Source organism: Polypterus senegalus, chromosome 6 (assembly GCF_016835505.1).
Source record: "Polypterus senegalus isolate Bchr_013 chromosome 6, ASM1683550v1, whole genome shotgun sequence".
NCBI lineage: Eukaryota > Metazoa > Chordata > Cladistia > Polypteriformes > Polypteridae > Polypterus > Polypterus senegalus.
In genome coordinates, this window is record NC_053159.1 from 179,486,799 (window position 1) to 179,509,402 (window position 22,604).

General features: G+C 43.8%; 1 protein-coding gene across 1 annotated transcript in view; it reads right to left on the bottom strand.

Moving 5' to 3' along the window:
- LOC120530679 (dynein heavy chain 11, axonemal-like) overlaps positions 1-22,604 on the bottom strand; it is a 645,801-nt gene that overhangs the window by 508,766 nt on the left and 114,431 nt on the right. Inside the window, 5 exon segments of the mRNA XM_039755100.1 lie at positions 74-232; positions 3,940-4,026; positions 12,850-12,966; positions 15,700-15,922; positions 20,694-20,863. Coding sequence (XP_039611034.1) covers positions 74-232; positions 3,940-4,026; positions 12,850-12,966; positions 15,700-15,922; positions 20,694-20,863 — 756 coding nt within the window.

Genomic DNA, 22,604 nt, shown 5'->3' on the forward strand with positions numbered 1-22,604 from the left:
CCCCCCAGCGCTCACCATATACACACACCCACAGTTACAGCCAACCATAAATGTTCATCCTACAGTCCGTTACCTGCACAAAGATGGCCATGTCCCACACGGACTTGAGCAGGATGATGTCTGAGCGGCACTGCCGGAGCTGCTTGTAATCTGGCACGCTGACTTCAAATAGGTCTGCCGTGTCTTGGAGCTTCTGCATTTCCTTCTCCATTTTGGCAATATTCCTCTGAGTCTGAAAAGCAAAAGAAGCACAAGAAGAGCCGTAGAAACACAACCTTTGTCTGTCCATCCACTCATATTATAAAACCGTTTTATCCCAGCAGGCAGTGTGGCACAGTGGTTAAGGCTTTGGACTTCAAACCCTGAGGTTGTGGGTTCAAATCCCACCACTGACAATGAGCAAGTCACTTCACCCGCCTGGGCTCCAATAGGAGAAGAGAAATGTAACACATTGAATCATAAGTCACTTTGGATAAATAAATGAAAATGAAATGTAAATCCTAAGCAGGGAAACTGGGAACCCTAACCAGAAGTGACGTGGCCATAGAGCAGAGCCCATGGATGGGAGACCCTTGAAGCATTCCTGCTTCTTGAGGTTTAGTACTAAATAACAGAAGGCCTGCTATTAAGGTTGTTGGTGACACAAGTCCTAAGCACACCTGCTGTTATTTCTCCCCCAAATATTGCAGGCAGTCCCTTCTTCATTTTCTCTCTCTTTTTCGATTGCTCTCTCTTCTTCTGCCACCTACACTCTATTCTCCACAAGCTTTGTCCTCCTCCTCCCGACTCTGGCTCTTGAGTGGTGGTGACTGGCTCTCTTTATAGGGCACCTGGAAAGACTCAAGTTGTCCAATGAGCTTCCTCTGGCCAAATAAGGCAATGGAAATGCTCCCAAACAACAGGGTTGAGCTCCAATGCTTATGACCCGTGGCCCTGGTGGAAACCAAGGGAAAGCAACTGTCCTGAAAATCTTTCCATGATCAGGGCATCCCAGCTGGGCAAAGAGTCTGGCCATGTGCCACAAAGGAATAACATCTACAGTGGTGTGAAAAACTATTTGCCCCCTTCCTGATTTCTTATTCTTTTGCATGTTTGTCACACAAAATGTTTCTGATCATCAAACACATCTAACCATTAGTCAAATATAAACACGAGTAAACACAAAATGCAGTTTTAAATGATGGTTTTATTATTTAGGGAGAAAAAATCCAAACCTACATGGCCCTGTGTGAAAAAGTAATTGCCCCCTGAACCTAATAACTGGTTGGGCCACCCTTAGCAGCAATAACTGCAATCAAGCGTTTGCGATAACTTGCAATGAGTCTTTTACACGCTCTGGAGGAATTTTGGCCAACTCATCTTTGCAGAATTGTTGTAATTCAGCTTTATTTGAGGGTTTTCTAGCATGAACCGCCTTTTTAAGGTCACGCCATAGCATCTCAATTGGATTCAGGTCAGGACTTTGACTAGGCCACTCCAAAGTCTTCATTTTGTTTTTCTTCAGCCATTCAGAGGTGGATTTGCTGGTGTGTTTTGGGTCATTGTCCTGTTGCAGCACCCAAGATCGCTTCAGCTTGAGTTGACGAACAGATGGCCGGACATTCTCCTTCAGGATTTTTTGGTAGACAGTAAAATTCATGGTTCCATCTATCACAGCAAGCCTTCTAGGTCCTGAAGCAGCAAAACAACCCCAGACCATCACACTACCACCACCATATTTTACTGTTGGTATGATGTTCTTTTTGAAATGCTGTGTTCCTTTTACGCCAGATGTAACGGGACATTTGCCTTCCAAAAGTTCAAGTTTTGTCTCATCAGCCCACAAAGTATTTTCCTAAAAGTCTTGGCAATCATTGAGATGTTTCTTAGCAAAATTGAGACAAGCCCTAATGTTCTTTTTGCTTAACAGTGGTTTGCGTCTTGGAAATCTGCCATGCAGGGCGTTTTTGCCCAGTCTCTTTCTTATGGTGGAGTCGTGAACACTGACCTTAATTAAGGCAAGTGAGGCCTGCAGTTCTTTAGACGTTGTCCTGGGGTCTTTTGTGACCTCTCGGATGAGTCGTCTCTGCGCTCTTGGGGTAATTTTGGTCGGCCGGCCACTCCTGGGAAGGTTCACCACTGTTCCATGTTTTGCCATTTGTGGATAATGGCTCTCACTGTGGTTTGCTGGAGTCCCAAAGCTTTAGAAATGGCTTTATAACCTTTACCAGACTGATAGATCTCAATTACTTCTGTTCTCATTTGTTCTTGAATTTCTTTGGATCTTGGCATGATGTCTAGCTTTTGAGGTGCTTTTGGTCTACTTCTCTGTGTCAGGCAGCTCCTATTTAAGTGATTTCTTGATTGAAACAGGTGTGGCAGTAATCAGGCCTGGGGGTGGCTACGGAAATTGAACTCAGGTGTGATACACCACAGTTAGGTGATTTTTGAACAAGGGGCAATTACTTTTTCACACAGGGCCATGTAGGTTTGGATTTTTTTTTCTAGCTAAATAATAAAACCATCATTTAAAAAGTGCATTTTGTGTTTACTTGTGTTATATTTGACTAATGGTTACATGTGTTTGATGATCAGAAACATTTTGTGTGACAAACATGCAAAAGAATAAGAAATCAGGAAGGGGGCAAATAGTTTTTCACACCACTGTAAGACACAAACATCCCCGGCAGAGGCCTGTCCTGATTTACAGACAGGGTGGATGGTGAGAGGTAAACACAAGGGAGACTAACCTGTTGGTGGAGAGTGCAATGCACCGCCATACTGAAAAGAGTGGAGAAGTTTAAATAATCAAGGATCAGTGGGAGCCTGAGAAGAAGAATTAGACACAGAGCTAACACACGGAGTGCAGTGTGGATGGAACTATTGGAGGAAGGTATCAGGAGTTTTGTGTGATTAAAGAATCAAGGTGAAGGTTAAAGGTCACGTTTTCAAGACCAGCAATGATGTATGGAGTTGTGACACGGGCAGTAAAGGGAGTGCAGGAGAAGAAGTTGGAATGCGACAGAAATGAGAACATGGAGTTACAAAGAAGGACAGAATATGAAATGAGACCATCAGAGGGAGAGACATCTAAGAAAGGACAGGACTGACATGGCATGGACATGTGATGAGGAGAGACAATGAAGATGTGGGCAAAGGAATGATGGGAATGGAAGTCCAGGGAAAAGAAAGCAAGGGAGGCCAAAGTGGAGGTGGATGAATAAAGTAAAAGAAGATCTGAAAGAAAAGGGCCTGACTGGCGAGGAGGTGCAGGACCGAGCAGAATGGAGAAGGTGGATCAAGAATATCGACCCCACAAAGAAATGGGAAAAGATGAAGAGGAAGAAGAAGAAGTCAACTGAAGAAGGCACTCTAATGTCAAAGTGAACACAGATCTTTGTCCAAGAGGTCTAAATGAATGACAAACAGCAAACACAAAATCATTGATCGCATTTCCCTTCACCCCTTCAATATGACCCCCCCCCCAAATCCACACTGGTGCAGCCCACAGCAGCATTCACCCCTTCAAGTCAGCATTTAGCTGATGCCCCTTTGATGCAATCAAATAAAACCCTGCAACTCTAATGACAGTTTCCCAAAGTTTCAAGAGCTCAACCCATCTGCAACCCTCCATTAAACCCTGCTCTGGCACTCGGCTTGAAATCAATCCTCAAGTTACCCTGGAATACGATCATCTCGTGCAGTGCCTGCCACACACTCTCTTCTACCCCATTAGGGAGAAATGTGACGGTGAAAACTCAACTCCCTATTGGAACCAGAGGAGCCAATCCCAGGCCTTTCTCCGTGTACAATATCCTTCCTTATGGAGTGACATTTAACAAAAGCCATAGGGCCGCCCGCTCAGATGTCATCCCCTAGCAGCATGCAGGGAGCGGGTTGGAGTCGTCCCCGTCACTTTCACGTGGTAACAACAGCTCATTAATCCGTTGCCTTCCTTACCTTGTCGATTAGTTTGTAGGGATCATCCACGCCGGTCCTGAAGATGATTTCTGTTCTGAACTGTTCTCTGAACTCATGCTGCTTTATCTGAAAGAAGACATTTTATCAGCACTGTAAACAAACGTATAATCTCCCTAGTAAATGCTTTGGGTAACTAGCAGGCCGATGTAAACCTCCTCAAGCAGCAAATATTTTAAGACAACCTGTGGACATCCTGCAGTTGCACCTATTGATTTCAAGCAGGAGTTGGCCATCCTTTGTTATTATTTGCATCATTTTGGTGACAAACCCACCTGGTGTATCCATCCATCCATCTTCTAACCCGCTGAATCCGAATACAGGGTCACGGGGGTCTGCTTGAGCCAATCCCAGCCAACACAGGGCACAAGGCAGGAAGCCAACCCACCACATCAAATCTGAAAATTAAAAGGAATTCGTACAACCAGACCCTCTAAAGGGGTGTCCAGCTCCGGTCCTTGTGGGCCACAGTGGCTGCAGGTTTTCATTCTAACCATCTTCTTAAATAGGGAGCTGTTTTTGCTGCTGATTCACTCATTTTGCCACTGACTCAGGCCCTGTAATAAGTTTATATGTTTAATATGTCACTGTGCTCTTTACAAAAAAATATTTTATAAATCTGTGTCTTCTCACATGTGCAGGTAACAGAAGACCAGATTTAGCACACAGGGGCTCGTCATTTAGAACTGCTAGGCAAGCTTTACAAGACAAGAAAGGGACAACTTTAAAATGGGTAGCGTGCACTATTTCTGTGTGTTAGAGTCTGCATGCCTCTCTTTGCCATGTTTGGAATGGCATGATGAGGGCCTGCATGAAGAAAGAGTATAAAGCCTTGGAACATTGCCCGGCACACCTTTGAAGCAGACGGACGGATAGGAGATGTCATCCGATCCTGAAAATCCTTCCAGCGCAGTGACGAAAATCGCAGACTGTATACATCGAGCTCCCATTTCAGTGAAAAGTCTTTTCATGGCCTACTCATCTGTTATGCCACGTAAATCGTCATAAAAGAAAGCTAGGTTATTTCTCCTTACCGCCATATCACTAAGGGAGGGGTATCGCCTTTTAATATTATATCTATATAGTTTCAGGTTACTTAAGACGCCGCAATTACAAAACAAATGTATTTCCAGGGAGCTAGCGCCTCCTATAGGAAAACAGGCCGCCTAGTTGTTTCTTTTTCCTTAATGAGCAGCCAAACAATAATGAGACACAAAACAAAACCAGCTCACCAGAATATAAAGAAAGGTGAAGGTCTTGGTCATGTTGGTCGGCTCAGGTCACCAAAACATCTTAACGGCGGTCTTAGAAAAAACAGAAAATCAACAGTCTGCTGTGGTAGAACGAGAGCAGCAACAAGTCCTTAACGGCTTTAATTAACAGCAAGAATTGGCTTCTTATTAAGAAACTGGTTGGAGTGAAATTGGCAGGAGTTTGACGTGCCAACTTAGCTGGTCATCTCTTCATCTCATTTCTGTTTGGCTACCATTTAATGAAGAAACTAATCAATTCAGAGGACTGAATCCTTAAAAACCCATCCATCCATTACCTAACCCACTATATCCTAACTACAGGGTCACGGGGGTCTGCTGGAGCCAATCCCAGCCAACACAGAGCGTAAGGCAGGGTGCCAGCCCACCGCAGGGCCCACACACCAAGCACACACTAGGGACAATTTAGGATCGCCAATGTGCCTGACCTGCATGTCTTTGGACTGTGGGAGGAAACCCACACAGACACGGGGAGAACATGCAAACTCCACGCAGGGAGGACCCGGGAAGTAAACACGGGCCTCCTAACTGTGAGGGAGCAGTGCTAGCCACTGCGCCACCGTGCCACCTTCTTAAAAACAGGGCCATTAAAATGAATGGAAAAGCAGTTAATTAGCAGTGAAAACTGCTCACTGATTAGGAAAAGGGTTAGAAAGAAAACCTGCAGCCATTGCGGCCCTCCAGGACTGGAGTTGGACACACCTGCTCTAAGATGAGTTTGAGTTTCCAGGCCAGACCTCTATTTCACATGTTACACATTTATGCTTTCATGAACCTGCTTGTTGAAGGCAAAGAGAAGTCCACAGAAAAGAACTCTTTTTGCTTTAAACTTTTGAGAATAATACCAGTCTTCAGATAGCAATGCAAGGGCACATGCTATACATAAGACTGGAAAAGAAAATAACGGTATAGGCATCCCGACCTCAAAAAAGGGTGCTTCCTTACCCGGGGGGGCGGGAGTCCATAAATGAAACTTTTGGATGGACAGGAGTCCAGGCAGGGTTGGTTGCAGGTTCCTGGTCTTTTGGGGCCATGTAGTCCCCCAGTACACCGGATGGCAGTTGTGACGGATGGCCGGGGCCCATGCCCGGCCGGGATGCCCCTTTGACACTTGGTCTGGAGGAATTGCCATGGGCTACACAGGAATTCCACTGGGTTGCATCGGGGCCACAGGCATGGGACTTCGGAGCTCAGCCTTGTTGGACTCCGTGGCCACCGCCAGGGGGAGCTGACTGGCTTAACAAGCCTATGCGGGATGGAAAGCAGCCACACCTGGAAATGCAGTCTGAATTAGGTTAATTATCACCTGAAGCACTTCAGGGTGGGCTATAAAAGGAGCCAGCAGCCACCACTCTGGGAGCCAGAGTTTCGGAAGGAGGAGGACAACGCTTGCCGGGAGGAGTGGTGGTGAAGACCAGTGTGCTTTCTGTTTGCTTTTTGGATGCTTTTGTGCTTATGGGACTGTGCTGTGCCTGTGCGATTGCAATAAATTTGTGTTATTTTTACGCATGCCAATCGTGTGCCAGGTCGGGCGCTTATATAGCGCCTTTTCACACAGTATTCCTTGGGTGCAGCACCCATTCGAACGTCCACAGGGCACCTTGGGTATTGTAGTTCTGATGGACAGGCCTGTTGTAGTACATTAAGTGCCACTAGAGGGAGCTGAGGATTCACACGCTTTACAGGGTCTGACATAAAAGAAGCCCCTCAAACCCCATCCAGCTCAGTTAGAGTTGGGAAGCAGAGGACAAGGTTTGTCTGGAGGAGAGCAGAGGATCACTGATAGTGGGGAAAGAACCTGAAAAGGGTATTTTGTGTAATGCTGTTATCTGAGCCTTTGACTGTGGAAGTGCATTTGTGCCTGGAGTCTTGGGTGCCCCTGTTGGTCACAGGTGTTTAAACTATGAGTGGTCTTCAAAATAAGTTAAAAATACGTAGCTGAGATGTAACATTCAGGTGGGTTTGGGATCTTGGTTAACCGTTTTGAAAGACAGACCATTTTTATTTAATTATACTATTCCACCCAAAGATGATTTTTTTTATGTTACTTACCCCATGTAATTTGTAGAGTAGGGGGCCAAGAAAAATTTTCAGTCTCATGTTTTCATGGAATAATGACATATGAAAGATTCAAATTGAACAAGACCCAGCAGTGAGCAACTCCAGAAAATGGGAAACGATGTGAAAAACATCCATGGAGGAAAGGAAAACAATTTCCACGTAACTCGTGTTGCATAGTTTCTACATATTCGTTATCCATTTGAATGCTTTGAATGTGCAAAATAATGTGCACTTTTTTTTTGCTAAAATGCTATTAAGGCCTACTTCTGGAAAACTACGTGCAAACAATAAATGTCAAAGACATCCATCATCCAACCCATTATATCCTAACTACAGGGTCATGGGGGTCTGCTGGAGCCAATCCCAGCCAACACAGGGCGCCAGGCAGGAAACAAACCCTGGGTTGGGCGCCAGCTCACCGCAGGGCACACACACACTAGGGACAATTTAGAATCGCCAATTAACCTAACCTGCATGTCTTTGGACTGTGTGAGGAAACTGGAGTATCCAGAGGAAACACACGCAGACATGGGGAGAACATGCAAACTCCGCTCAGGGAGGACCCGGCGCCACCATGCCACCCCACATCAACGACATTTTTCACAAAATATTTTCATTTGAATCAAAGACCCACATCAATGTTTCAGAGGAAAACGTTTTAACGGTTTGCTAACAATCAGTGGAAACCTTGGGAGTAGTGACGAGCAAAATCGGTAAGCTTTGATTTGCCAACACTAAAATTTGTGTTGCGGTCAATTTTGAAACGACGACATACGCAACTCACTGAATTATTTATTTGAGGTTTGAAATGTTTTTTTTTTTTTGTTTGTTATTGGTGTGGAAAACATTGAATATTGCTGCCTAAAGCCATGTTTGCACTTTTGTGGTTACTTGTATTCTGGAAGGGATGGAGGGGGTTTTTCATGATGGAATCCCATTTTGCCATCATCCTCTTTTCTACAACAGCTTCAAGTGTTGTCCAGGGTTGGCCCTGTGATGGAGCTGGCTCTTCTGATAAGTTTTTTTTTTTTGTGCTCAGGTTGCTTCCCCAGGAGACCACAGTACAGAACACTACACTGGCTGCTATGGACTGGTAGAACATTTCCACAGTTTAACTCGTTTATCTCCTTAACGAGTCCACTCTGCTCTGGCCCTTCTTGTCCAGCGCCACTATGTTGTCAGACCAGTCTAGTTAGTTGTTTATGTGGACATCCTAGGCCACCACTTTCACGTCCACCCCAAGAATAGCGACTGGTTTCAGAGGCTTCTTGGAATGCCAGAAGTCCACCACACACTCTTGCTAATGTTGGTTGTTCCCCCCGTGCCACAAGATGAAGTCCTCTGCAGGCTACCTGCATTCTGACGAGTCTCCGTTGTTAATGCACCCTATGATGGACGAGTCATCTGAACATTTCTGTAGGTGGCCAGTGCTGGTATTGCACTGGAAGTCTGTTGTGTAGAGAAGAGAACAGGCAGGGAGACAGGACAGTTCCCAGGGGTGCTCCAGATTGGCACGCCACCATTTCTGACACATGGCCATGTCACTTTAGACAACCCTCCTAGTGATTTTCAGTCAATTTCATATCCTTAGTCGAGTCAGAGGGTCTCTTCCTGGAAGCAAGTCAGTCCAACTACTCCATGACGCACTCTGACACAAATCAAACAGGTTTGATTTTGCCTTTAGTTGTAGGGGTGTGTATGACAAAAAAACAATAAAAAAAAATTATAATAATAATAATACTGATTCTTTACATTTATATAGCACTTTTCTCACTACTCAAAGCTCTTTACGCAGTGAGTGAGAAGCCACTTCAAACACCACTGACGTGTAGCATCCATCTGGATGATGTGATGGCAGCCATTATTGCACCACTACGCTCAGCACACATTACTGTTAGGTGGTTGTAGCGGTGCTACTAGGGATTGAAGCTACAACTCCCAGCAGCCCCTGCAGTGGCTCTGATTGGTCACCTACTGAGGGTGCAGGGGCTGTTGGGCTACAAGGAGGCCGGTACGACATTTAAAAGATGGGCCAGTGATACCAGAAGGAAATAAATTCACTGCTAAACTGGCTCTGAAGTGGTTCGGCCCGGCAGCTGTTGTCCAACAGAAGGGTCCGGTGACCTACACAGTAGAGTGGGGATTGCCGGGGACCAAAAAGGTAGACACTGTTAACATCTCTAACCTCAAGCCTTGGTTCAGCCGTACACCACGGTCTGGAGGTGGGAATTGAAACTTCAAATCCCAGCAGTCCTTGCAGTGGCTCTGATAGGTCAGCTACCGAGGGTGCAGGGACTGTTGGGTACAAGGAGGCTGGTGCGACATTTAAAAGAGGGGCCAGAGATCTCAAAAGAAAAGTAAAAGTCTTTGAAGTTTCGAGTCTGGAGTTGCCCGTCTTCTTCCAAATAAAATGCCTCCAGTTCAGTCAGGTTTGATGGCGTCTGAGCATGGACAGCCTGCTTCTAATCAATCCTTACATTTTCAATGATGTTCAGGTCTGGGATGGCCATTCTAGAACATTGGACTTGTGCCTCTGCATGAACTCCTTGGTAGATTTTGAGTGGTGCTTTGGATCATCCAAGCCCAGCGTAACTTCAGCTTTGTGGCTGACTCTTGAACATTCTTGTCAAGAATTTGCTGATACGGGGAGGACTTCATGTGGTCCTCAACTTTAACAAGGTTTTCATTACCCGTGCTAGCCACACAGCCCCATAACATGACGGACCATCCACCAAATTTTACAGTAGGCAGTAAGTTCTTCTCCTGGATTGCTGTGTGTTTTTTTCGTCATGCATAGCACCTCTGGTTGTGACCAAAAAACTCCACCTTAGTCTTATCTGTCCACTGTATTTTTTTCAAAATGTTTCTGGTTTGTCTCATCTCATACCTCACGTGACTCTTATTGTGCTGAGTACTCAGAAAAGGCTTTTTGCGTGTCACCATTCCACGAACTATTCCCGGTGCAAAGTGCGCTGGACTGTGGCACGACGTACAAGGGCATCATCAGATGGTCTGTGGTTTGTCTGTGACCATTCTAACCAGCCATCAGCTGTACCTGTCAGATATTTTCCTTGGCATACCATATCTTTCTTTCACAAGGACTGTTCCTGTGGCCATCCATTTCCTAACTACAGTACATTTCTGACTGTGGAGACAGACAGTCCAAACCTTTGTGATCATTTCTTGTACCCTTCTCCTAATTCATAATGATGAATTAACTTAGATTGTATGTTAGTAGAGAGTTCGTTAGAGGTTCCCATGTTGCTACTCTCTAAGAGGGAGCCAAGGACAAGCACAACTATCAATTATCAATGTGAAATAACCTTTTTCATGATTGGTTGCATCTATCTTTGTAGTTTAACGGTCTAATGAGCTCATCAAACTATTTTTTGTAGCAATCTGTCAGCATTAAATGACTACAGGTCTTCAAATTAATGCACTTAAAAGGGTGCCCAAACTTTTGCACGTCCCATTTTATTTTATTTCATACAACTCAATAATGCTACATTGAGAATTTTGATCTGATAAACATCCCCTTGTCTACATTTCTCTAGTAAAACAATGACATATTGTTGTGATCTTCTCTTATGAAGACGGAGCAAATTATCATGCAGCTATAGAGGGGGGCCCAGACTTTTGCACATCCCATTTTTTTACATTTTATATTATATTATTTTATTTCATATAACTTAATAATGCTACATTGAGAATTTTTGACCTGATAAACATCCTCTTGTCTACATTTCTCTAGTAAAACAATGACATATGCTGTGATCTTCTCTTACGAAGACTTAGCAAATTATCATGCAACCTCAGAGGGGGGCCCAAACTTTTGCACTTCCCATTTTTTACATTTTATTTTATTTTGTTTTATTTCATACAACTCAGTAAAGCTACATTGAGAATTTTGGTCTGATAAACATCCCCTTGTCTACATTTCTCTAGTAAAACAATGGCATATTGCTGTGATTTCTCTTATGAAGACAGAGCAAATTATCATGCAACCTCAGACTTTTGCACATCCCATTTTTTACATTTTATTTTATTTCATATCACTCAATAATGCTACATTGAGAATTTTGGTCTGATAAACATCCTCTTGTCTACATTTCTCTAGTAAAACAATGACATATTGTTGTTGTGATGTTCTCTTATGAAGACGGAGCAAATTATCAGGCAGAGGTGGGCCCAAAAATTTGCACATCCCATTTTTTACATTTTATTTTATTTAATTTCATATAACTTAATAATGCTACATTGAGAATTTTGATCTGATAAACATCCCCTTGTCTACATTTCTCTAGTAAAACAATGACATATTGTTGTGATCTTCTCTTATGAAGACGGAGCAAATTATCATGCAGTCATAGAGGGGGGCCCAGACTTTTGCACATCCCATTTTTTTACATTTTATATTATATTATTTTATTTCATATAACTTAATAATGCTACACTGAGATTTTTGACCTGATAAACATCCTCTTGTCTACATTTCTCTAGTAAAACAATGACATATGCTGTGATTTTCTCTTATGAAGACAGAGCAAATTATCATACCGCCTCAGAGGGGGGCCCAGACTTTTACACAGCACTGTACCTGCTGATTTTCATTCATTAAAACAGTGGTCCATTGATGAGATCGGCCTTTGCGGTCAGCAAGTCTAACATGCCCCACAGCTAGAAGACGAGTAACATCGACTTTAGGCGCTCGTTCTCCCCTCACTCATTAATTTAACTAATTTGTAATCTGCAGGTAGAAGCGGAGTCAGCAAAACTTTGAGAAAAGTAAAATGTTTTTTTTTTTCTTTCTCGGACAGAAACTTCCTTTACTTTTGGGTTTCATTTCCAACTGCCATTGCTCCCTAAATGAATGGCACACACACACACACAGGCGTGTGGCGACAGTGTCGCGCTAATAAAAAGAGCGACTTCCACAAGCGGCTCGGGATTACACGACCGACCACTCTGGAGGGCTGTCAATCACACCGAGGTCGGCTTCATCACCTCATTACCACCAGCCTCGCGGCGCCAGGCGTGTGAAAGCTGCCCACGCCAAAGGCAATTCAATATCTTGCAGATAATGGATGGTGTCATGTTGCTTCATGAATAATACAAACAGACGCGTTTGAGCGGCGATGCATCTGTAATACATACAAACACACAAACATGCGCAAAAAAAAAGGAGAGTGTCGGAGAAGAAGGTTAAAAAAAAAAAAGAACAAGAACAGCGTAAATAAGGCTGCCTTGACTTAAAAAAAAATATTTAAAGAAAGTAAATGTGGAGTGGCAGTGACAGCAGTATTAACAAGTGAATATCATAAGTGACAAGATTAAGCGGAGCTCCCCATGCAAGGGGAGGCAACCATCACTCCCATTTTCAAGTAGGCTCGGCCTTATCAGATGCATCCCAAATGCATTAGCAACAAACACTGAATGGTTATCTCTCGACAGCCTTACTTTAGAGTTTACAATTTCTCGCTTCAGTGGAGCTTACCTCCAGCTTGTTACGAGGACAAAAAGGGAGAAATGGTTTTGGTCGAAAGCACAAAGCAGATCTCACCTCGAAATGTACACATTTCCTCCTGATAACGGCCACTTCATTGGACTGCAGAGGAGCAACTTCATGCTTCACAGTGAAGGCAATCTTCTTAAGGTTGGTCCATTTCTCTGGCAGCTCCTTTTTTTTTAGTGAAAAAGGAAGGAAGAAAAAAAAAATGAACCACAATTCCCACATTTAACCCCACCTGAAGCCGTCGACACACTCCTCGACTTCTTGCTGTGTCAAGTGTCCACGTCACGGCCTGCCAGCGTCATTAAAAGCACAAATGAATGCGGAATTAACAAATCACCGGGGCTGATGGTAACAGAGACCAAGTGAGACAGAATGGACAATGATGAGGATCCCAAAACTACTCAACAAGTGTCACATGTTACTGATTCATTCATGCCGTTACTCATTTTGTCAAATGCATTTGTTTCAAGTAGGGGAACAGAAGGAAGGAGTCCATGTCATCGTCAGTACTGGGTCAGCAATAGTCTATCAAAGGGTGCTTTTGTTCAAACCCACCTTCCTAAATCAGCCCACTAATCAGCCTGACGCCTTTGAATCTCAGGTGGGTTCAGTAGCCACCTGTGAGTCCCTTTGAAGACGTTGTCCCTCTGGCTCTAAAACGAGGTGGGTTTTGTCGAGATGGAGGCACTAAACTCTCTTCCTGCTTTCACAGCCTCAGAAGACAGTGAACCTATTAAAGATGAGTGACCGCATTTCCAGTGTGCTCCAAAACTCCCACCCCTTCTGACGTTGAGCGTATAAAAAAACAGAACCAGCTAGAAGTCGACGTTTATTATGGGAACCCAATATGTTGGGGCCATATTAGCCCACAGAAACATCTAACAGAAGCCTTAATCCTGAATAGCGATGAGCGAACCCTGCAGATTTCACGTTGTGGTGAGTTTGGCGAGATCAAAAAATGTTTGCAAACTTCGCCGAACTCTGTGAAATGCATTGAAGTCAATAGGGAAGAAGGAAATTAACTTGTTTTTGAGAGGCTTATAATGGTGCAAAGGTGTGTTAAGTGTCCCTGGAGGGCTAAGGAAGCGTCTGCCAACTAGGATGGACTGAATATCAAAGGAAAAATTAAGATCTCATCTGCTAACCACTGCCCCACCAGGCCTCAAACAGCAAAAGATGCAAACGGAACAATAACCACATACAAAATATAATAAATAGCCACAAACAAGCAATATATAAAATAAATAAATTTACAAGCACTCGGGGGCTTCACCCCGTGCTTGCTTTGCTCGCAAACCCCCTGGCCTGCACTACACGCCAGCCACTTTGCATCTTTGTCGCTCACGTATGTGGATTTCACTTTCACCAAACGACAAATCTTTTAATTCTCGCATACTGATGGCAACTCGAATTACACGATCTACAAGTCTCCGACTTAAAGTTTAAAGACGAACAATGTGTCATATAACCTATATCCATATATTCAATCTCTTTTTGCTGTTCTGTTATTTCACCGAGTAATAATTTCCGTTTGTTTGTGCTAAATCGATCTTTACTATCATTTTTTTGAGACTTTCAAATTTTAGTACTCATTATCTCTAACCTGCTCCTGTGTTTTTGAATTCTTTACAATGTTCTACTTTGTCATCTACTGTTTGTCTTTTATTTCTGGGTGAGGGCGTGGTTAAAACCCTTGGCACAAAGTCACGCCTGGCAGGATGTGAAAGTATCTCTCTGAGAAAGTCACGTCTCGTTCCAGGCTAAAAATGTCTCTTCTTGTCCCAGAATTTTTTTATATAGCATATAGCATATATAGATAGATAGATAGACAGATAGAAGGCACTATATGAGTGAAAGATAAGATAGATAGATAGATAGATAGATAGATAGATAGATAGATAGATAGATAGATAGATAGATAGATAGATAGATAGATATGAAATGCACTATATAATAGATAGATAGATAGTGTGGCATATTGCCGACTGTTCATCCTGGCCAATACCCCCACACGGCCAGATGGAGTCCTCCCGGCAACATCCAGCAAGGCATCATGGACATTGGAGTTTTCCTTCGCAGCCCTGCTGGATACCATGGGAGCCGCCAGGGGATGCTGCCGGGAGGCTCAGAGACTCTTTGCCTTATAACCCGGAAGTGCATCCTGGTCACAGGAATAAGGGAAATGATGTACAGTACTTTCCCGGGATGAAGAAAAGGAGTTTTTACCTGACATGGAAGTGTTAAGAATCACATGGACAGAGGGATCAGAAACACTTCCAGGTCAAGGACTATAAAAAGGACTGTGGGAGATCCCAGGATTGAGCTGAATCATGAGGAAGGGTGGCAACGCGTCTGGGAGAGGAGGATTGTTTATTGATTATTGTATTGTGTAGATTTATGAGTATAGTGGAGTGGAGGGTGCTTTGTACACTATTTTGTCATAATAAATATTATTATTGGACGTTTATCTGGTGTTTGGCGTCTGATCTGAGGGTTCAAGCGGACGACAGTGCCCCCTACCTGTCACAATAGATAGATAGATAGATAGATAGAATGAAAGGCACTATATAATAGATAGATAGATAGACATGAAAGGCACTATATAATAGATAGATAGATAGATATATAGATAGATAGATAGGAAAGGCACTCTATAATAGACAGATAGATAGATAGATAGATAGATAGATAGATAGATAGATAGATAGATAGATAGATAGATAGATAGATAGTCTTCTCTTATATGGCACCTTTCACAAAACATTTATCTGTAGTGGAATACCACAAAGCAAGTGATCCCAAATTTTGGCAACAAGACGCCAGAGACATGACATCTTTTACCAAGTGACTATTCTGATACGCTGCCAGCTTTTTTTTTGATCCTTATGTGAAACTCACCTGAAGCTGTGCATACACCTGATCGGGCAGCTGCTGATTGTAGGTTTTCAGCAGTTCCGCAGTTGACTTTAAGGGTCTGAAATGCTCATCGGTGGTCACTTGTCGGTCACGGATCGCCATCAGATGGCCCATAATTCCAATGAGACCTTTGTAGTCCCCTTCTGTGACTTTGTGAGCTAAGCCTTCTTCCGTTTCCTGAATAAATGTCTCCAGTTCATTGACGCTGCAAGGACATTAAGTTAAACAAATACATAAAAAACAGCAAGTTTAGAAATGTGAAAGAAAATGAGCTCTTCAGGTTAACACATTAAAACGGGACACCAGAAATACAGGCATCTGATTGTAAAACAGAGAAGGAAGGGATCAGCAGGGGAATTCAGACAAAAGAAAAAACTAATAATCTCAGTTCCTCAAAGTCCCCCTAATGTCCCAGTTAGAGTGGCGGGGCGTTTCACAATCCTGCTTTGTAGTTCCAGAGTGGGAGGTTCATATCTGGGTCTGGACACTGTCCATACGCTCTTATTGTGTCCATTTGGGCATTCATTCTGCATTCCCCATGAGGATTCTGGGAGTATTCAGACCCCTTCACTTTCTGCACACCTTATCATGTCGTACATTTCATTTTAACAGACAGATTTGCCATTTCTGCCCATCAGTCTACACTTTTCTTCTTCTTCTTTTGGCTGCTCCCATTAGGGTTCACCACAGTGGATCACCTTCTTCCATATCTTTCTGTCTTTGTCATCTTGTTCTGTTACCCCATCACCTGCACGTCCTCTCTCACCATATCCATAAACCTCCTCTTAGGCCTTCCTCTTTTTTTCTTGCCCAGTAGCTCTATCGGTAACATCCTTCTCCCAATATACCCAGTATCTTTCCTCTTCGCACATAGCCAAACCAATGCAATGTCGCACCTCTGACTTTGTCTCCTAACCATGCAACCTGAGCTGACCCCCTAATGTCCTCATTTCTAATCCTGTCCATCCTCGTCACACTCAATTTAAATTTTAGCATCTTTAACTCTGCCACCTCCAGCTCTGTCTCCTGCTTTCTGCTCAGTGCCACCGTCTCCAGCCCATATAACATAGCTGGTCTCACTACTGTCCTGTAGACCTTCCCCTTCACTCTTGCTGATACCCGTCTGTCACAAATCACTCCTGACACTCTTCTCCACCCATTCCACCCTGCCTGCACTCTCTTCTTCACTTCTCTTTCACAATCCCCATTACTCTGTACTGTTGATCCCAAGTATTTAAACTCATCCACCTTTACCAACTCTACTCCTGTCATCCTCACCATTCCTCTGACCTCCCTCTCATTTACACACATGTATTCTGTAATTTCTATTGACCTTCATTCCTCTCCTCTCCAGAGCAGATCTCCACCTCTTCAGGGTCTCCTCAACCTGCTCCCTACTATCGCTAAAGATCACAATGACAACAGCAAACATCAAAGTCCACGGGGACTCCTGTCTAATCTCGTCTGTCAGCCTGTCCATCACCATTACAAATAAGAAAGGGCTCAGAGCCTATCCCTGATGTAACCCCACCTCCATCACTCCTACCACAGACCTCACCACTGTCACACTTCCCTCGTTCATATCCTGTACAACTCTTACGTACTTCTCTGCCACTCCCGACTTCCTCATACAATACCACAGCTCCTCTCGAGGCACCCTGTCATATGTTTTCTTCAGGTCCACAAAGACGCAATGCAACTCCTTCTGGCCTTCTCTCTACTTCTCCATCAACATCTTCAGAGCAAACATTGCATCTGTGGTGTCTCCACTCAATAAGCCACAAAGACAAAGTGGAGACATGTTTGCAGAAAGGCCTGTGAATTTATTACAAAATCAAAAACTGAAATCTCTCCTTCCTTTAAGCATTCTGACCCTTTGCTGTGGCACACCAAATTGTGCTCAGGTCCATCTTGTTTGCTTTACTTCTCCTCATGGACTTGATTGAAGTCCATCAACTGAATTGACTGGACATCATTTAGTAAGGCCCGCGTGTGCCTGTGTATAGAATGTCCCACAATTCACACTACATGTCAGAACAAAAACCCAAGCCATGAAGTCTGCGGAGCTCTCTGTAGACCCCCAGTGATCAAATTGAGGTGGGGCACAGATCAGAGAAAGGGGATCAAACCATTTCTAAACCTTGGAGTGTTCCCAGAAACACAATGTCCAGATGTTTGAAACCTCCAGGACTCTTCCTAGAGTTGGCCGTCCAGCCAACCTGAGTAACCAGACAAGAAGGGCCGTTGAACTGGGAGGTGCCCAAGAACCCGATGCTCACTTTACCAGAGCTTCAGATGTCCCATGCTGGGAAGGGAGAACTCATCAGAAAGACGGTCATCTCATCAACACTCCTTGAATCAGCTGTTTATACTAGAGAGACTGGACAGTCTTGCCACTCTTGAGTCAAAGGCATATGACAGCCCACTGGGAGTTTACAAATGGCTCTTAAAGGACTCGGAGAGCACGATGGAGAAGATTCTCTGGTCTGATGAGACACAAATTCACACTCTTTGGGCAGAACTCCAAGTCCTATCTCTGGAGAAGACCTGGCACTGCTCATCAGCTGCCTAATGCCATTCCTACAATGAAGCATAGGGGTGGCAGCATCTTGTTATGGGGTTGCAGAGACTGCAGGTTTTCATTCTAACTCTTCTTAATTAGTGACCTGTTTTTGCTGCTAATTAACTTCTTTTGAATTCATTTTAATTGACTTGTTTTTTAAGATTTGTTCCCCTGAATTTCTTCCTCATTCCTCTGAATTGCTTCATTTCTTTCCTTAAATGAAACAGAAATGAAATGTGAAGTGAGGGAGCCAACAGAAGACCAGGGCCTCAAACTCTTAGCATTTGCTTCATAAGGCGTTGAGTCTCGTTTGTTAATTAAACTCGTTCTTTAATTCTGTGGCTTGTTGCTGTTCTCATTGTGCAATAAGCAGACATTTCAGAAATTGTCGATTTTCTCTTTTCTAAGAGCTCTGGCCAAATGTTTTGTGGACCCAAGCAGATCAGCATTCCTGAGACCGTCATCTTTCCTTATTTTCAAATATTGTGTGATGGTCACAGTTTGCTGGTCCTGTTTTGGCTCATTTTATATCTCATTATTGTTTGGCTGCTAATTAAGGAAAAAGAAACAATTCAGGGGTCTGAGTCTTCAAGAGCAAGTCAATTAAAATTAATTCAAAAGAAGTTAATTAGCAGCAAAAACGGGTCACTAATTAAGTAAAGGGTTAGAATGAAAACCTGCAGCCACGGTGGTCATTCAGGACCAGAGTTGGCGACCCCTGAACCAGCGGTACCCAAGGATTCTCTGAAGAGACACAGTACTGAAGGAGTCCAGTCTTCATCTCAGGTCACTGGATAGCGTCCATGTCTCACAACCTTATAGCGAAACAGGAAGCACCAGGACTCTAAACACTTGGACCTTAATGTTGTTGCAAATATCAGGACCAATGTTCCCTCTAAGGAGTAGCATATAGTGAGCAAAAAACATTGTTTATGAGCGACATTTTGTTTAAGCCAAAAATGTATGAGCACCAAGTTTCGCGATAAGTATGAGCGACGCTGTCGGAATGAGTGATCGTGCGGGAAGTATGTGCGACGCTCTGAATTCATGTGAGCGATTGCTCACGCGCTCAGCTTAGAGGGAACATTGATCGGGACCACCACACACTCCTTTCCAGCGACCTCATGAACCCCAATGCTCTCCCAAATCATCTACTGACTTCATATGAAGAGTCACCAGAGACATGAATGTCATTGCTGGGGTAAGTAAACCTCTCGATGAGGTCGACACTCTCCACAGACAGGCACACTGCTGATGGCCGTGCCTAGAGGTCATTACAGGCCTGGATGTTGGTTTTTATCAGGACAATCACAAGCCCAGACACTCAGACTCCTCACTCATTCTCTCGAGACCCTCAATGAGAGACTCCATTGACTCCATGAAGATCACAGCATCGTCGGCAAAGTCAAGATCAGCGAATCTTTCTTCACCAACAGATGCCCCACAGCCGCTGGACCCCCTGACCCTGCCCAACACCCAGACTATGCAAGCACTGAACAGAGTAAGAGAAGAACAGACCCCTGATGACCCCCAGAATCAACTGGTATAAATGCAGAAGTTCTGCCTTCACTCTGCCCAGCAATCATAGTACCAGCGTGCGGCCATGACACCCAGCAACTTTGAAAGGATCTCACAAAGCCTCAGGATCTGCCGAGGGGCAGCTTGATCAACTGAGTCAAACGCTTTACAAAAATCGACAAAGGCCGCAAAGAAACTCGGCAGATATTTGCATCTGCACTCCATGAGAACCCTCAGTGCCAGGATGGGTTCGATGGTAGACTTCTTAGGTGCTACAACCTTGAAGTAAACCTGCTCCAGATTGGCCAAGGCAGCAACTAGGGAGTATCTAGTGAGTATCCTTGAGTGACCAAACCGAAGCCCAGACTTAAACCCCACAGAACATCGGTGGAGAGACTTAAAGATGGCAGTTTACTGACACTTCCCATTCAGTCTAATGGAGCTTGAAAGGATCTGCCAGGAAGAATGGAATTACTTGCCCAAATCCAGGTGTGCTAAGCTTATAGACACTTACCCACAAAGACTCAAAGCTGAAAATGCTGCCAAAGGGGCTTCTACAAAGTACTGAAATTAAGGATCTGAACACTTATGTGAATGAGATCTCAGTTATTTATTTAAAAAAAATTTCAAATCTTTCGGTAAACTTGTTTTCACTTTGTCATCACAGGTTGCTGAATGTAGATTGATGAACAAAAATGTAAAAAAATTGAACAATTTAAAATTAAATCTGTAACAAGTGTGCAGAAAGTGAAGGCTTCTGAAAACCTTCTGTGTCCTCTGTATGTGTATAATGTAAAAAAACTGAGAAAGTAAAAAACCACAAGAGCCATCATCACCCTTTCCAGGGTGGGCTACGTGCAAACACCCCCTCAGACTCGTCAAACTGGCAGGTTACCTGGCATTTACATGATCCAAGAGATGCTTTTTGAACATCCAGCTCCATTTGCTAATTACAGTCAGCAACGAGAACTTGAAAGGTCGGACATCAATCTGGAACCAGCCGTTGAAAATCCTTTGGTCTTCCAGAGACTTTACTTTTGAAGACAGGACCTCAAAAATGCTGATCTGGAAATTTGAGACAGGAAAGGGAACAACATCAAGACCTGGTCAGCGTTTTCTTTAGGGGGCTTACCTTGAGATTGTGAAGCTCTTTATCCTTCCATTCTCTCTCCCTTTCAGATTGTGACTATCATCATAGATGTCATATATAATACTTCTGCTCTCCAAGGCTTCCTTTGTATAACCCAGGGGTCCCCAACTCCGGTCTTGGTGGGCCGCAGTGGCTGCAGGTTTTCATTCTAACTCTTTGCTTAATTAGTGACCTGTTTTTGCTGCTAATTAACTTCTTTTGCATTCATTTTAATTGATTTGCTCTTGAGGACTCGGACCCCTTAATTGTTTTTTTTTCCCTTAATTAGCCCCCAGACAATAATGAGATACAAATTGAGCCAAAACAAGACCAGCAAACTGTGTCTATCACATGTGGTGGATGGCCGGGGCCCTTGCCCAGCCGGGATGTCTCTGTTATGGAAGGACCTGGGGGAGTAGGACAAATTTAGGGCAATACCTCCCTGGGAACACAAGAGGGTAACCCCCCTGGCTTACACGGGGCCACGGGTTTGGAGCTTAGAGGCTCAACCCTGCTGGAGCTCGTGGCCACCACCAGTGGGTGCCTGGATTGTTCTGGAGCCCTGGACCACACTGCTTCCTCCACACTCGGAAGTGCTGCCAGAAGAGGATCAGAGAGTACCTGGAGAACTATAAAAGAGGCCACCTCACTCCATTCGAGAAGCCAGAGTCGGGAGGAGGGGGACGAACCTTGCCTGTTGGAGTGGAGGGAAGAAAAAAGAGAAAGAAGAAGAGAAATTTGGGTAGTGCTGTGGTTTGCTGAACTGTCTTGTGCTTGGGGGAAACGGGGAAGGCGTTTAAAAAAATAAGAAAATGTGCACTTGTACTTGTGCCTCTGCTTGTGTCTGTGTTTGAATTAGGCATCGGTGTGCCCGCCTGGTGGTCCACACATACCATATCTGGTATCAGGAATGCTGATCTGCTCAGGTCCCCAAAACAATTGACCAGAGCACTTAGAAAAGAGAAAATCAACAGTTACAGAAATGTCTGCCATTGCACAATGAGAGCAGCAGCAAACCATGGAATTAAAGAACGAGATGAATTAACAACGAGACTCAGCGCCTCATTAAGCAGCTGGTTGGAGTGAAACTGGTTGGATTTGGAGGCCCTGACTTAGCTGGTCTTCTGTTGGCTCACTCACTTCACGTTTCATTTCTGTTTGCGTGCCATTTAAGGAAAGAAATGAAGAAATTCAGAGGAACGATGAAGCTGAAGCTGACATTTTTACAGGATGTGCTACAGGATGGAATCAGATAGATAGATAGATAGATAGATAGATAGATAGATAGATAGATAGATAGATAGATAGATATGAAAGGCACTTTATAATAGATAGATAGATAGATAGATAGATAGATAGATAGATAGATAGATAGATAGATAGATAGATAGATAGATAGATAGATAGATAGATAGATAGATAGATAGATAGATAGATAGATACTTTATTAATCCCAAAGGGAAATTCACAATGAGTTCAAAAGAAATTAATTAGCAGGTGTGACAAACAGATCACTAATTAAGAAAAGGGTTAGAATGAAAACCTACAGCCACTGGGACCCTCCAGGACCGGAGTTTGAGACCCCTGGTATAACCTTTAAAAAAAAAAAAAGATTTGTGAAGGAAATGCCATCCAGGGTTGCTTTCTGCTTTGTGCCCAGTGCTGCCTGGACAGACA